This window comes from Oryctolagus cuniculus, chromosome 15 (assembly GCF_964237555.1).
Source record: "Oryctolagus cuniculus chromosome 15, mOryCun1.1, whole genome shotgun sequence".
Classification (NCBI taxonomy): domain Eukaryota; kingdom Metazoa; phylum Chordata; class Mammalia; order Lagomorpha; family Leporidae; genus Oryctolagus; species Oryctolagus cuniculus.
The window spans coordinates 37,007,335-37,021,997 of NC_091446.1; the positions used below are offsets into that span (position 1 = coordinate 37,007,335).

The 14,663-nt window shown below is 37.9% G+C and overlaps 1 protein-coding gene across 22 annotated transcripts in view; it reads left to right on the forward strand.

Annotated features, from left to right (window-relative positions):
• Nucleotides 1–14,663, forward strand: part of LOC100347176 (protein FRA10AC1) — a 107,743-nt gene that overhangs the window by 59,153 nt on the left and 33,927 nt on the right. For all 22 annotated transcript variants that reach the window (XR_011382361.1, XR_011382359.1, XR_011382362.1 and 19 more), the window contains 5 exons: nucleotides 1,202–1,297; nucleotides 1,423–1,468; nucleotides 4,679–4,755; nucleotides 5,802–5,885; nucleotides 6,706–6,790. Coding sequence is in view for 16 of the 22 variants with exons in the window: in XM_070057598.1 (XP_069913699.1) it covers nucleotides 1,202–1,297; nucleotides 1,423–1,468; nucleotides 4,679–4,755; nucleotides 5,802–5,885; nucleotides 6,706–6,790 (388 nt within the window). In the remaining 6 variants the exon portion in view is untranslated. The remainder of the gene's footprint in view (nucleotides 1–1,201; nucleotides 1,298–1,422; nucleotides 1,469–4,678; nucleotides 4,756–5,801; nucleotides 5,886–6,705; nucleotides 6,791–14,663) is intronic.

Sequence of the window (14,663 nt, forward strand, 5' to 3'; positions counted from 1 at the left end):
TGGATAACCAAAAGAACAGTAATAATTGTAATAAATTGTGTTTTATAGCACTTTACATTTCCTAGGTTTTTGTTGAAAAATATTACTTTGTAAGAATCGAATCTGAGGGGGTGCTGGTGGGGCATAGTGTGTAGAGCCACTGCCTGAACCCATATAGGCGCCGGTTCAGATCTTGGCTGCTCCACTTCTGATCTACCTCCCTCCAAATGACCCAGGAAAAACAGTGGAAGATGGCCCAAGTGTTGGGTCCCTGCCTCCCACATGAGAGACTTGGAAGAAGTTCCTGGTTTGAGGCCTGGCTGGCACTGGCCCATTGCAGCCATCTGGGGAGTGAACCGGCACATGCAAGATACCTCCCTGTCTCTTCCTCTCTCTGTAGCTCTGAATTTCATATAAGTAAATATGTCTTCAAAAAAAAAAAAAAAAACAGAATTCGAGCAGATCTAGTTGGATGCTTTGCTCTCGGGTTATGTTTACATATATAACTAGGAATGATCATCCTGTATAAATGGCCTTTATTTTTCCATATTATTAATGACCAGAAGTTTTTTAGAGCTGCTTTACAAACATTAAAGTTGGCACAAAGAGATTAGGTGACGTAGTCTTACTAAGATTAAGGTAGGGGCCAGCTCCGTGGCTCACTTGGTTAATCCTCCGCCTGCGGTGCCGGCATCCATATGGGTGCCGGGTTCTAGTCCCAGTTGATCCTCTTCCAGTCCAGCTCTCTGTTATGGCCCAGGAGAGCAGTGGAGGATGGCCCAAGTGCTTGGGCCCTGCACCCGCATTGGAGACCAGGAGGAAGCACCTGGCTCCTGGCTTTGAATTGGCACAGCGCCAGCTGCAGTGGCCATTTGGGAGGTGAACCAATGGCAAAGGAAGACCTTTCTCTCTGTCTCTCTCTCACTGTCTAACTCTGTCAAATAAAAAAAAAGATTAAGGTAGTAAATGGCAGTTAAGACTTGAACTAGGAATGGAGGTGATGTGATTTTGTTAGTTTCATCTCCATTTTATAATTATTGAATGAACCTAGGGTATTAATTAAGCTGCTTAAGGAGATAAAAAATGTTGCCTTAAAGATTAAAGATCAGTGGGTCTTTTTAAAGGTAAGACTTGAATTCTCCATTATAAAATTTTAAAGAATTAGGAAGCGACCTCTGAGAAAAATTAACTTTTTAAATGAGATTTCTTTTGAATCTACCAGGATTGTTGAAGATGATTTACTACTTAAAAAGCCATTTCAGAAAGAAAAACATGGAAAAGTGGCCCATAAGCAAGTTGCAGCAGAATTGCTGGATAGGTATAGTATTTTAATATAAATAATATTCTTTGGTTTAAGATGTTTTATAAACTCAGGGGCTAGGGGATTTGATTGTATTAAATAGAATACAGACATTTGAATTTACTTGAAATTTGTTTTAACAGGGAAGAAGCAAGAAATAGAAGGTTTCATCTCATAGCTATGGATGCTGTATCCTTTCTGTATTTCTAGATTTTTATCACTAGTATATTTTAAAATCTTTTATTTCACATATCTGGGGATGTCAGTGGATCCTTTTTTTTTATTTTTACAGGTAAGTATATTAAGATGTAGAATTTTGCCATGTATGCTTTAGGGTGTAATTATCTTTTCCTAATATATAGGAAAGAGACAAAAGTAATAAAACATATTGCTGGTATTCTATAAATAAGTTTATGAAGTCCATGCACCTGCAGATATTTTTCCAGCATGATTTTGTCAAGCTGTCAGTGTTTCTCTTTTTACAATTCTTTTAAATTTCAATTTATTCTCTTTCTACCTGTTTCTTGGCTACTTAAAGTCTCAAAACTTGTATTTAAAATTAGCCGTGCTTGTGGATTGCTGCTAGGCCTGCTGTGGCTTTAATTCTCAAGCATGATGTATGCTGTCTTTAGGCTATTCCTGAGTGTGGCTCATGACAATGTACTGTTACACTGGCCGTCCATACCATGATTGGGAATATTGGAGAATGAGAGGCCAAGCAAGACTTGAAGTATTCCTGGGTATTTATTGCTTTGGTCAGAGTTGGAAAAAGGAGACAGTGTCAATTTGATACATTCCCTGCTTGAAGTCTAATCCTTCTTTAAGTTACAGAAGTACCTTGTGTCATTAACTTATTTTCTCTTCTGTATCTCCTAAACCAATAGCTTAGCTGTCCTGTGAGTCTTATCTGCTTTGTGTTCCTTTAGGATTTAAACATCTGCCTCTTTCGTACCACCCATATAGAATTTAAATGATACCACTACATGGAGTACCTAGTTAGGGTCTGGTGAAAGTGAAAGTCTTGTACCACTTTTCGCTGTGGATGGAAGTGGGGCTGATAGGGCCTGCAGAAGCCCCTGGAAAGGAAAGGAAGAGGGCCGGTGCTGTGGCGTAGCAGGTAAAGCCTCTGCCTGCAATGCCAGCATCCCACATGGGTGCCAGTTCGAGACCTGGCTGCTCCACTTCCGATCCAGCTCTCTGCTATGGCCTGGGAAAGCAGTAGAAGATGGCCCAAGTCCTTGGCTTCCTGCGCCCACATGGAGACCCGGGAGAGGTTCCTGGCTCCTGGATTTGGATCGGCGCAGCTCTGGCCATTGTGGCCATCTGGGGAGTGAACCTGCGATGGAAGACCTCTCTCTCTCTGCCTCTCCTCCTCTCTCTGTGTAACTCTTTCAAGTAAATAAATAAATCTTAAAAAAAAAAAGGAAGAAATGTACATAGTATAACCTTCCAGGAGCCCTGAGAGACTGGAGAAACGTGTACAATGTAGTCTTCAGATGTTGTTGCATCTACTGAATGTCCAGGACCTGTTTGAGCACGCTCCTAACTTCCCTGTGTAACATGAGCTCCATGTTAGGCCACTGTTGCGTGGGTCTTGGCTGAACAAATCACATTCAGGCTTTGCTGACTCCCCAGTTGGTTCACATAGAAAACCTCATTGGTGTACACCTTGACCGATCAACTGACCTTTCCTTCCCCTTTTAGAAATTTATAAAAGTCCAACCCAGGCAGTCCTGACAAGCAGACCCTTGCAGGGCAGTCTCTCCCAGATGTTGGACACTTTCTCTGCTTCTTTAAATAAACTTCCTTCACTTTGCTTGCTCTTAAATAAACTTCCTTTGCTCGCTCTTCCTTGTCCACGTGCTCATTCTTCATGGTCACGAGACAAAGAACTTGGCAGAGAAGAGAGGCAACACTCAGTGAATCCAGCAGAGAGGAGATGCTGTGACCCCACATGAGAGGAAAGGCTATAACAGTTGTAACACAGAAAACTGCAACTCTGTAATGGCTGGAGCTGAGCCTATCTGAAGCCAGGAGCTTCTGCCTGGTCTCCCACGTGGGTGCAGGGGCCCAAAGACTTGGGCCATCTTCCACTGCTATCCCAGGCAATAGCAGAGAGCTGGATCGGAAAAGGAGCAGCTGTGACTCAAAACTGGCACCCATTTTAGGATTTAATATTAGAGAAGTAGCATCTTCAGAAACTTTATTACTGAAATAGCTGACTTTTATAATGATGAAAAGTATATTCTGCTTCTTACCCTTAATTTTAGAAAACATAATTTATTTATTTTTCCCACTATAATTATTAGAATGAGCAGTGGTGTGAGGCTATCGTCCAACAATAGAATAGGAAGCTCTCTTTCTCCCTACTTGGAAATATGTTTGATCAGAAGAGTGGTATGTGTTTGCAAAATATTCCAGACGTTATAAATTGTATTCAGTAGAAAACGAAAGTCTTACTTTACAATCTTCATTCTTTTTTTTTTTTTTTTTTTTTTTTTTTGGACAGGCAGAGTGAACAGTGAGAGAGAGACAGAGAGAAAGGTCTTCCTTTTGCCGTTGGTTCACCCTCCAACCGCCGTGGCCGGCGCACCGCACTGATCTGAAGCCAGGAGCCAGGAGCCAGGTACTTATCCTGGTCTCCCATGGGGTGCAGGGCCCAAGGACTTGGGCCATCCTCCACTGCACTCCCTGGCCACAGCAGAGAGCTGGCCTGGAAGAGGGGCAACCGGGACAGAATCCGGCGCCCTGACTGGGACTAGAACCCGGTGTGTGGGCGCCGCAAGGCGGAGGATTAGCCTAGTGAGCCGCTGCGCCGGCTTACAATCTTCATTCTTAATAATTCAATATAGCGGCGCCGGCTTACAATCTTCATTCTTAACAATTCAATATAGCTGGCACCGCGGCTCACTAGGCTAATCCTCCACCTTGCGGTGCCGGCACACCGAGTTCTAGCCCCGGTCGGGGCGCCGGATTCTATGCCGGTTGCCCCTCTTCCAGGCCAGCTCTCTGCTGTGGCCAGGGAGTGCAGTGGAGGATGGCCCAAGTGCTTGGGCCCTGCACCCCATGGGAGACCAGGATAAGTACCTGGCTCCTGCCATCGGATCAGCGCGGTGCGCCGGCAGCAGCGTGCGGCGGCCATTGGAGGGTGAACCAATGGCAAAGGAAGACCTTTCTCTGTCTCTCTCTCTCTCACTGTCCACTCTGCCTGTCAAAAAAAAAAAAAAAATTTCAATATATGCCCTTGTAGATTTTTTGAATGTATAAGCACGTATAGTACATATTTGCATAATAATAAAAAGCTAAATAAACTCATGCTTTTTTTTTTTTCACTTGGTAATATATCATGACACAGAACAAATCCTAAGTGAGTACCATCCTTAATTGTTTGCATTTCAGTATCAAAGGCATACGAAGTTCGTAAATGACTATATTTTATACTATGGTGGCAAAAAAGAAGACTTCAGACGTTTGGGGTAAGTATCATGAAGCTGACCTAAAATGAGAGGACTGTGTGGGTGACTTTAAAGACACACAGCTACTGTATCTTTTGACTGCATTTTCACTCTCTCCCTACTTTCTATCCAGTTTTCTTGTTGTATCACAAGGTGGAGAGGTCATCCACAGCTTCTAGCTAAATAGCTTTTCATGAATCCCATTTCTTTGGCGGCAGGCCTCAGGTTACCTACTTACCTCTTGAGCTAGCTACAACCCTGGCAATACAGGGTATATGAGGAATATTTGTGTGTCTTATTGGAAAGGATCTTTGAAGTAATGAAATTTGTAGACTTGAATGTTTGAGAATGTTTCAGATAGAACAAACAAGCAACCTCACCTTTCTCACACACGAGTCTTTCCTGTATCTTTGGCTTTTCTATTCAAATGTCTTGATTTTGCATAGATTTTTTTTTTCCTTCCTCTGACTTTTTTCTACTCTGATAGTGCCCTAAGAAACTTTAGTACTATCTCATCTACCCCAAGTTTATCTCCTCTATCATTATCCTATGTCCTCTAACAATCATTTACTCTACTTCTAGACTGTCAGCATTGATCTTGAGAGATCATCTCTTTCAATTTTATTCCCCTTACTCAGTCTTCCTAGGAAACTAGTAGAATGAAGTATGGAAAACTTTTTATACTTTTAAAAATTAGATCTTAATAAAATAATATTACTGACTTTTGGTTAGATCCTGAAACTTATTTTCATTTGCTTTACTTATTTAGTGTTTATTTAGGTTTCTCATCCCAGCTTTGGTAACTTAGCACTGTTTGTGAAATTGAGCCCAGTACTGGAGATGGAAGGATTCTGTATCCATTTAACCTGCTTCTATAGCAGCATTCTTTAAGAGTGCCTTTTGAAAATACTGATGTAGTTTTTATAAATATGTGTATATACTCACTTAAAACTATTTTTATGTATCATGTTTTATTCAAGTTTTCAAAAAAATCAGCAGAACTGTTTAACCTCCTAAATGTGACTAATTTTATTTTTATATTAGATTGCAATACTCTTATTTTCCAGGGAAAATGACAAGACCGATTTGGATGTTATACGAGAAAATCATAAATTCCTATGGAATGAAGAGGATGAAGTAGACATGACGTGGTAATTTTTGACATCAAGCATAATGCATCAAATGCTTTAGTCCTGTCTCTGCTGTTTTCAGACTTTGTCACTATCTGACTTTTTACTGATTTCTCATTCCTTGACTTAGTTATTAAAAAATGACCTTTCTGGCCGGTGCCGTGGCTCACTAAGCTAATCCTCCGCCTTGCGGCACCGGCACACCAGGTTCTAGTCCCTGTCGGGGCGCCGGATTCTGTCCCAGTTGCCCCTCTTCCAGGCCAGCTCTCTGCTGTGGCCAGGGAGTGCAGTGGAGGATGGCCCAAGTCCTTGGGCCCTGCACCCCATGGGAGACCAGGATAAGTACCTGGCTCCTGCCATCGGATCAGCGCGGTGCGCCGGCAGCAGCGTGCGGCGGCCATTGGAGGGTGAACCAATGGCAAAGGAAGACCTTTCTCTCTGTCTCTCTCTCTCTCACTGTCCACTCTGCCTGTCAAAAAAATTAAAAAATTTAAAAAAAAATGACCTTTTTTAATAATGTTGTGCCTTGTTTTGTAACATGCTTTCTTTTAAAACTTCTAAAATATTTTAGGAAAAGTAATACCTGAAAATTGTATAAGAAATCCAAAAGGTAAAAAGTAAAGATTAATTGTTTTTCTCATTTCTAACTATCCTTAAGTTTCTCTCCCTGAGAACCACCATTAATAGTTAATATCCAGCTATTCTATGCATATGTAAGTAATAGGCCTCTTTTAAAACATTAATATTTATATCATATGCGTTATTTATGTGACATTGCTTCCAAGCAGTGGACTATAGTTGAATTTCTAAGTGTATAATATTTATATTTTTGTGGATCTAGGGAGAAGAGACTTGCAAAGAAATACTATGATAAATTATTCAAGGAATACTGCATAGCAGATCTCAGTAGATACAAAGAAAATAAGGTATGCCTTCCAGATATTGTAGAATGAGGTTCTTATTCAATATAATTTTTGTTATACTCTCATGCCTAATTTTAGTCTAAATTGTCCTATAAGATGCCATTTGGACCATTTAACCTCTGCAGCTATGGAATTTACAGTTACCCTATGGAATTTATAGAGATAAGGGTGTTTCTTTTAGAGCTGAGCCATGAAAAGGCTAAAATTAAACACAAGTGCCTTGGTCTTGTTTCATCATTTGACTCTAGTCTAGAGCCTCTGGTGATTATAATGAATGATGGAACTTTGCAGAGCAATGTCTTCTTTCACAGATGATGTTTGAAATTGGTAGATTTTTAAAAATTACTATTTCTAGGGAAGCAGATGCATAGCCTGTGATACATAAATGTAATGTCTATTCTAGAAAAATTGAATTTTAAATTGTTGCTAACTAGTATTGACAGATTTCCCTTCCCACTTCACATATCATTTTAGTTAATATTGAAGTTATTTTTATTCCTAGCTTAAGCTTGTAATATGTAGCTGGAAGGTAACCAAGGAACAGACTAAGTTGTGAATTGAAGGGAGGGCAGATTACATAAATATGTATGTTAAAGATTGTATATATTTGTGTCATATTAAAAAAGACAACCTCTATTTTAAAAGCTGTCTTAAGTTGCTATGTCTGAAGGAGTTCTTTGTTTTTTGTTTTAATGGTCTGGTCTCATTAGAACTAGGATTGGCTTAACAGTTTTTTCAGTAGTGCCTTTAATATTTGTGTTGCTTACAATTTTTTACAAACAATAGTAATGTTCATTTTATATAACTCTTTATAAACCCATGTGATTGTTATATCCCAGACTTCTCAGTTTCTTGTGAATTAGTTATGGACTGTAGTTCACAGCTCTCATGTTTTTACCAGCTAATTCTTAAATCTAATTCAACAAGCACTTTAGCAGCTGGAATTACTTGGAATCACTGTATTGCAAATCCAATGTGAAATTCCAAATCTTTCTAAGAGCATGAATCAAAGCAGCATTTTTAACCCTGGATTGTTTTTCAATATTTGTTGAAACTGGACAGGGTTCTATGGATTAGCTCCTGGTGACTGGCTTTCAGAGAAAGCTACAGCCTTGTTGAGGGAAGAATGTTCATAAGCAAAGAATGTTTTAATTCACCATTAAAAACAACTATTAGAAATCATAGTTTGAAGAGAATAATCTAGAAACCCATTGTATTTTGGTATTAGAATATGTTGAGTGAATGGATGTGAGGCTAGGTGCAAGTAAGAACTCAGAACTCACAGGTTTTGAATGTGAATACTGAAAGAATTTGGAGAGAGAGACTGCTTTTTGGCACACCATGTTTGAAGTGTTGGAAAAAGTTGGAGTGATGCCTTTGGATCTCTTACTTATAACATTTCCTTTTATTTAAAAAGACAATGTTTTATTTACTTTTTTATTAGATTATTTGTTTTTATTGACACACAATAATTTTACATATTTAAGGGGTACAATGTAATATTTTGATACATGCATACATTTTAATGATCAAATTAGGATAATTGGCATCTATCACTTCATATATTCAAGATTTCTTTGTACTGTAAACATTCAAAAGTCTTTGTTCTAGCTATTTAGAAATAAACAATATATTATTGTTAAATATTGTGACCCTACTGTGCATTAGAATACCAGAAGGATTATTTTTACAATAAAGAAAAAATACTTTTTAATTCAATAAAAGTAAACCTTTCTGAGGTTTAATTTATTTTTTTTTTTATTTTTGAGGATTCATTTTATTTTTGAGAAATTTAATTCTGAAGAACTCAAGAGTGATAATCTGTTGTGAGCACTTAGACATAACTATAGTTTATGACACATAAGAATTTCCTCCACTTAATACATTAAAAGAAGTAAGTCTTTGAGAACAAGTTTTATTGTTAACTCTCATAATCCAACTCGTTGAGGACAGAGGTCCTGTATGGGAAGTTAGTGCACAGCGACTCTTGTTAATTTAACAATTAACACTCTTGTGTATGATGTCAGTGATCATCCAAGGCTCTTGACATGACCTGCCTAGGCTATGGAAGCCTGTTGAATCCACAAACTCCTTCGGTATTTAGACAAGGTCATAAGCAAAGTGAAAGTTCTTTCCTCCCTTCAGAGAAAAGTACATCCTCTTTTGATGATGACTTCTTTCCTCTGAGGTCTCACCCACTGAGATCCTCCATGTAGGACATTTTTTTTTGCCACGGTCTTGGCTTTCCATGCCTGAAATGTTCTCATGGGCTTTTCAGCCAAACCAGAATGCCTTAAGGGCTGATTTGAGGTCTGAGTGCTACTTAAAGCGATTGTTATTCTATGAGTTTTGCTGTATAATACAGACTGCTCCCCACAGTGGAGCATTCACTCCTTGTTAATTCTATTTATTATTATCAAACACTTAATCCTATAGATATGACCACTTTAACACTTAATCCTATCTTTATGTGCATTTTAACACTTAAATGCTGTTTTTACTACCCAGCTTAAGGGAATTTGGGGCCCCATGGCAAGTTTTTAAACTATGCCCTTAGAAGTTAAGTCTGTAAGAATGTATGCAGAACTATACAATTTTACAGTTAGAAACTTCATACATTTCACAATTACAACTTTAGGAACATGGTGATTCTTCCCACTGTGCCCACACTCCCACCCCACTTCCTCCACCCTTTCTTATTACAACTCTTAATTTTTACTAAGATCTATTTTCAGTCAACTTTATATACATGATTATTTCTATGTTAAGTAAAAAGTTCAACAAAAAGTATAAAAAAAGTTCCTCTACAGTTGAGACAAGGGTTGTACAAAGTCATTTCTTCTCAAAGTGTATTTCACTTCCTCAGATCACCTTTTAGGTGCTCTACCAGTTATCACAGGTCTCCCAAGAACTTATGGTATTTGTCCCTTTGAACTGGCTTATTTCACTAAATATAATGTTTTCCAGATTCATTCATTTTGTTGTAAAAGACCGAATTTCATTTTTTAGCACTGTGTAGTATTCCATGATGAGCATATCCCATAATTTCTTCATCCAGTCTTTAGTTGATGGGCATTTGGGTTGATTCCTTGTCTTAGCTATTGTGAATTGAGCTGCAGGAAACACAGGGTTACAGATAACTCTTTCTTATGCTTATTTCATTTCCCTTGAGTAAACTCCCAGGAGTGGGATGGCTGTGTCATATGGTAGGTCTGTATTCAGATTTCTGAGGTCTCCCCATACTGTCTTCTATAGTGGCTTCACCAGTTTGCATTCCCACCAACAGTGGATTAGGGTAACTTTTTTCCCACATCCTCGCCAGCATTTGTTATTTGTTGATTTCTGTATGAGAGCTATTCCAACTGGGGTGAGGTGAAACCTCATTGTAGTTTTGGTTTGCAGTTCCCTGACAGCTGGTGATCCTGAGCATTTTTTCATGTGTCCGTTGGCCATTTGGATTTCCTCTTTTGAAAAATGTTTAAGTCCTTTGCCCATTTTTTCACTGGGTTGTTTGGTTGTTGTTGAGTTTCTTGATCTCTTTATATGTTCTGGTTATTAATCCTTTATCAGTTGCATGGTTTGCAAATAATTTCTCCCATTGTGTCAGTTGCCTCTTCGCTTTGCTGAGTGTTTCTTTAGCAGTGCAGAAACTTCTCAATTTGATGTCATCCCATTTGTGAATTTTGGCTTTGATTGCCTGTGCCTCTGGGGTCTTTTCCAAGAAGTCTTTGCCTATGCCAATGCCTTGCAGGGTTTCCCCAGTGATCTCTAATAATTTGATGATATTGGGTCATAGATTTAGGTCTTTAATCCATTTTGAGTTGGTTTTTGTGGCAGGCGTAAAGTAGGGGTCTTGCTTCATACTTAGGCATGTGGAAATCCAGTTTTCCCAGCACCATTTGATGAAGACTATCCTTGCTCCAGGGACTGATTTTAGCTCCTTTGTCAAATATTAGTTGATTGTAGATGTTTGGATTCATTTCTGGCATTTCTGTTCTGTTCCATTGGTGTATCCATTTGTTCTTGTACCAGTAGGGGTCTTGCTTCATACTTCTGCATATAGAAATCCGGTTTACCCAGCACCATTTGTTGAAGAGACTTTCCCTGCTCCAGGGATTGATTTTAGCTCCTTTGTCAAATATTAGTTGATTGTAGATGCTTGGATTCATTTCTGGCATTTCTATTCTGTTCCATTGGTCTATCCACCTGTTTTTGTACCAGCAACAGAGTGTTTTGATTATAACTGCCCTGTAGTATGTTTTGAAATCTAGTAATTGATGCCTCAGCTTTGTTTTTGTTGTATAAGGTTGCTTTAGCTATTTGGATAATCTGTATTTCCATATGAATTTCAGCATTTTTTCTATAAGACAAATGTCCTTGGTATTTTGATTCATATCACATTGAATCTGTAATTGCTTTTGGAAGTATGGACATTATGATGATACTGATCTTCTAATCCATGACCAAGGAAGATTTTAACATTTTTTTGTATCTTCTTTTTTTAAATGTTTTGTAACTGTCATCATAGAGATTGTTGACGTCCTTGGTTAAATTTATATCAAAGTACATGATATTTTGGTAGCTGTTGTGAATGGGATTGATCTTAGAAGTCCTATCTCAGCTGTGGCAGTGTCTGTGTATGCAAAGGCTATTGATTTTTTTTGTGTTGATTTTATATCCTTCTACTTTGTCAAACTCTTCTATGAGTTCCAATAGTCTTGGCGGAGTCTTTTGGATCACCTACTTATAGAATCCTATCATCTGCAAATAAGAATAGGTTGACTTCCTCCTCAGTTTTTATCCCTTTGATTTCTTTTTCTTGCCTAATGGTTCTGGCTAAAACTTCTAGGACTGTATTGAATAGCAGTGGTGAGAGTGGGCATCCTTGTCTGGTTCTGGATCTCAATGAGGATGCCTCAAGCTTTTCCCCATTAAATGGGACGCTGGCTGTTTGTCATAAATTTCCTTGATTGTGTTAAGGAATATTCCTTCTACACCCAATTTGTTTAGAGTTTTCATCATGAAAGAGTGTTGTATTTTATCAAATACTTTCTCTGTGTCTATTGAGATAATGCTATGTTTTTTCTTCTTCAGTTTGTTAATGTGATATATAACATTGATTGATTTGCAAATATTGAACAATTCCTCCATAGCAGCAATAAATCCCACTTGGTGTGAGTGAATGTTCTTTTGATTGGCTAATATTTTATTGAGGATTTTTGCATCTTTGTTCATAAGGGAAATTGGTCTGTTGTTCTCTTTCTCTGTTGCTTTCCTGGATTTAGGAATTAAGGTGATACTGGCTTCATAGAAAGAATTCGGGAGGATTCTCTCCTTATCAGTTGTTTGGAATATCTTGAGAAGAATTGGAGTTAGTTCTTTAAATGTATGGTAGAAATCATTGTGAAGCCAATTAGTCCTGGGCTTTTTTGTTGTTGTTGGGAGTGTCTTTATTACTGATTTAATTTTTGTCTTGGTTGTGGGTCTGTTTAGGTTTTCTATGTCTTCATGGCTCAATATAGATAGGTTGTATGTGTCCAGGAATCTATCCGTTTCTTCTAGGTTTCCCAGTTAATTGGTATATAGCTCTTTGTAGTAATTTCTGATGATTCTTCCTATTTCTGTGGTGTCTGTTGTTACATTTCCTTTTTCATCTCTAATTTTATTAATTTGGGTCTTCTCTCTCCTTTTTTTGGTTAGTTGGGCCAGTGGTGTGTTGATTTCGTTTATTTTTTCAAAGAACCAGCATTCATTTTGCTGATCTTTTGTATTCGTTTTGCTTGTTTGTTTCACTTTTGTTTATTTCTTCTCTAAATTTAATTATTTCTTTTCTCTTACTAGTTTTGGATTTGGTTTGTTGCAGTTTTCCTAGGTCTTTGAGGTACATTGATAGCTCATTTATTTGGTGCCTTTCCAATTTCTTGATGTAGGTACCAATTGCTGTAAACATTCTTCTTAACACTACTTTTTCTGTATCCCATAAGTGTTGATGTGTTGTGTTGTCATCTTCATTTGTTTCCAGGAATCTTTTGATTTCTCTTTTGATTTTTTCTATGACTCACTGTTCATTCATGTTGTTCAGTCTCCATGTGTTTGCATATGTTCTAGAGGTTCTTGAGTTGTTGATTTCCAACTTCAGTCCATTGTGGTCAGAGATAATGCCTGATCTGATTTCGATTTTTTTTTTTTTAATTTGCTGAGACTTGCTTTATGGCCTAGTATGTGGTCAGTCCTAGAGAACCATGCACTGCTGAGAAGCATATGTATTCTGTGGCTGTAGGATGGAAAGTTCTATAGATATCTTAGGTCCATTTGGTCTAAGTGTTGATTAACTCTGTTGTTTCCTTGCTGATTTTCTGTCTGGTTGATCTGTCCATTGCTGAAAGTGGGTTACTAAAGCCCCCCATTATTATTGTATTTGTGTCCATGTCTCCCTTTATATCCCTTAACATTTCTATTAAGTAGCCTGGTGCCCTGTGATTAGGTACATATACATTTAAAATAGTTACATCTTCCTGTTGAATTGATCGCTTAATCATTACGTAGTGCCCTTTTTGGTTTCTGTTCGCATGGAATATTTCTTCCATCCTTTCGCTTTCAGTCTGCAAGTAACTTTCTTGGTGAGATGTGGTTGTTTTTTTTTTTTTTTTTTTTTTTTTTTTTTTTTTTGGTAGGCAGCAAATAGATGGATTTTCTTTCTTTGTATTTATTTTTTTTTTCCATTCAGCCAGTCTGTGTCTTTTAACTGGAGAGTTGGGGCCATTTACATTCAAGGTGACGACTTTGCCTTGTCATTTTCCCATAAGTATTCCTGTTTTTTACTTTGGATTTCCTTTGTACTTTTAACTGGGAGATACTCTGCCTTCACCTTCCTTCATAGTTATAACTGTGTCTGTGTTTCTGTGGGTAACACTCCTTATGCATCTTTTGCAAGGCTGGATGGGTGGTGACAAATTCTCTAAACTTCTGTTTGTTGTGGAAGTTCTTTATTTCACCTTCATTAATAAATAAGAGCTTTGCAGGATATAGTATTTGCAGGGTTGACAGTTTGTTTCTCTTAAGCCTTGGAGTATATCTCGCCATTCTCTTCTAACCAAAGGGTTTCTGATGAGAAGTCTATGTTGTGAGTCTGATTGAAGATCCTCTGAAAGCAATCTGGCCATTTCTTTCATAGACATTTTAGAATCTTTATTTATGGAGAATTTGACTACATGTGTCATGGTGAAGATCTTTTCTGGTCATGTCTTTTGGGAGTTCTGTGTGCTTCCTGTACCTGGATGTCCCTTTCTTTCTCCAAATTAGGGAAGTTTTCTGTTATTATTTCACTAAAAAAGACCTTGTAATCCTTTCTCTCTTTCCACACCTTTAGGAACTCCTAAGACCTGTATGTTGGGTCATTTGATAGTATCCTGTAGATCTCCAACAGTGTTTTGTAGTTTGCTAATTTCTTCTTGTTTTTTGCCTGACTGTAAAATAGATTTTTCTCTAGCTGGGATATTCTTTCTTCTGCTTCACCCACTATGTTAAGACTTTCCACTTCATTTTTTGTTTTATCTATTGCATTCTTCATTTCTAGTATTTCATGTTTATTTCTCTTTAAGATCTCAATTTCATGGGAAAAATTTTGTTCATACCATATATGTTTTCTTTAGTTCGTGAATTTGCTTCTGATTTCTTCTGAGTAATCTGATGATTAGTTTTTTGAATTCTGTTTCCTGCATTTCCTCAATCTCTTCATCTTCACATTCTAGTACTGAAGTATTGTAGTGTTCCTTTGGTGGGCTCATAGTGTCTTCCTTATTCTTGTGTCTTGTATTTTTCCTTTATTTTTTGGCATTTGTAGAATTTTCTTTCTGTCTGATGCTTTATCTTTGAT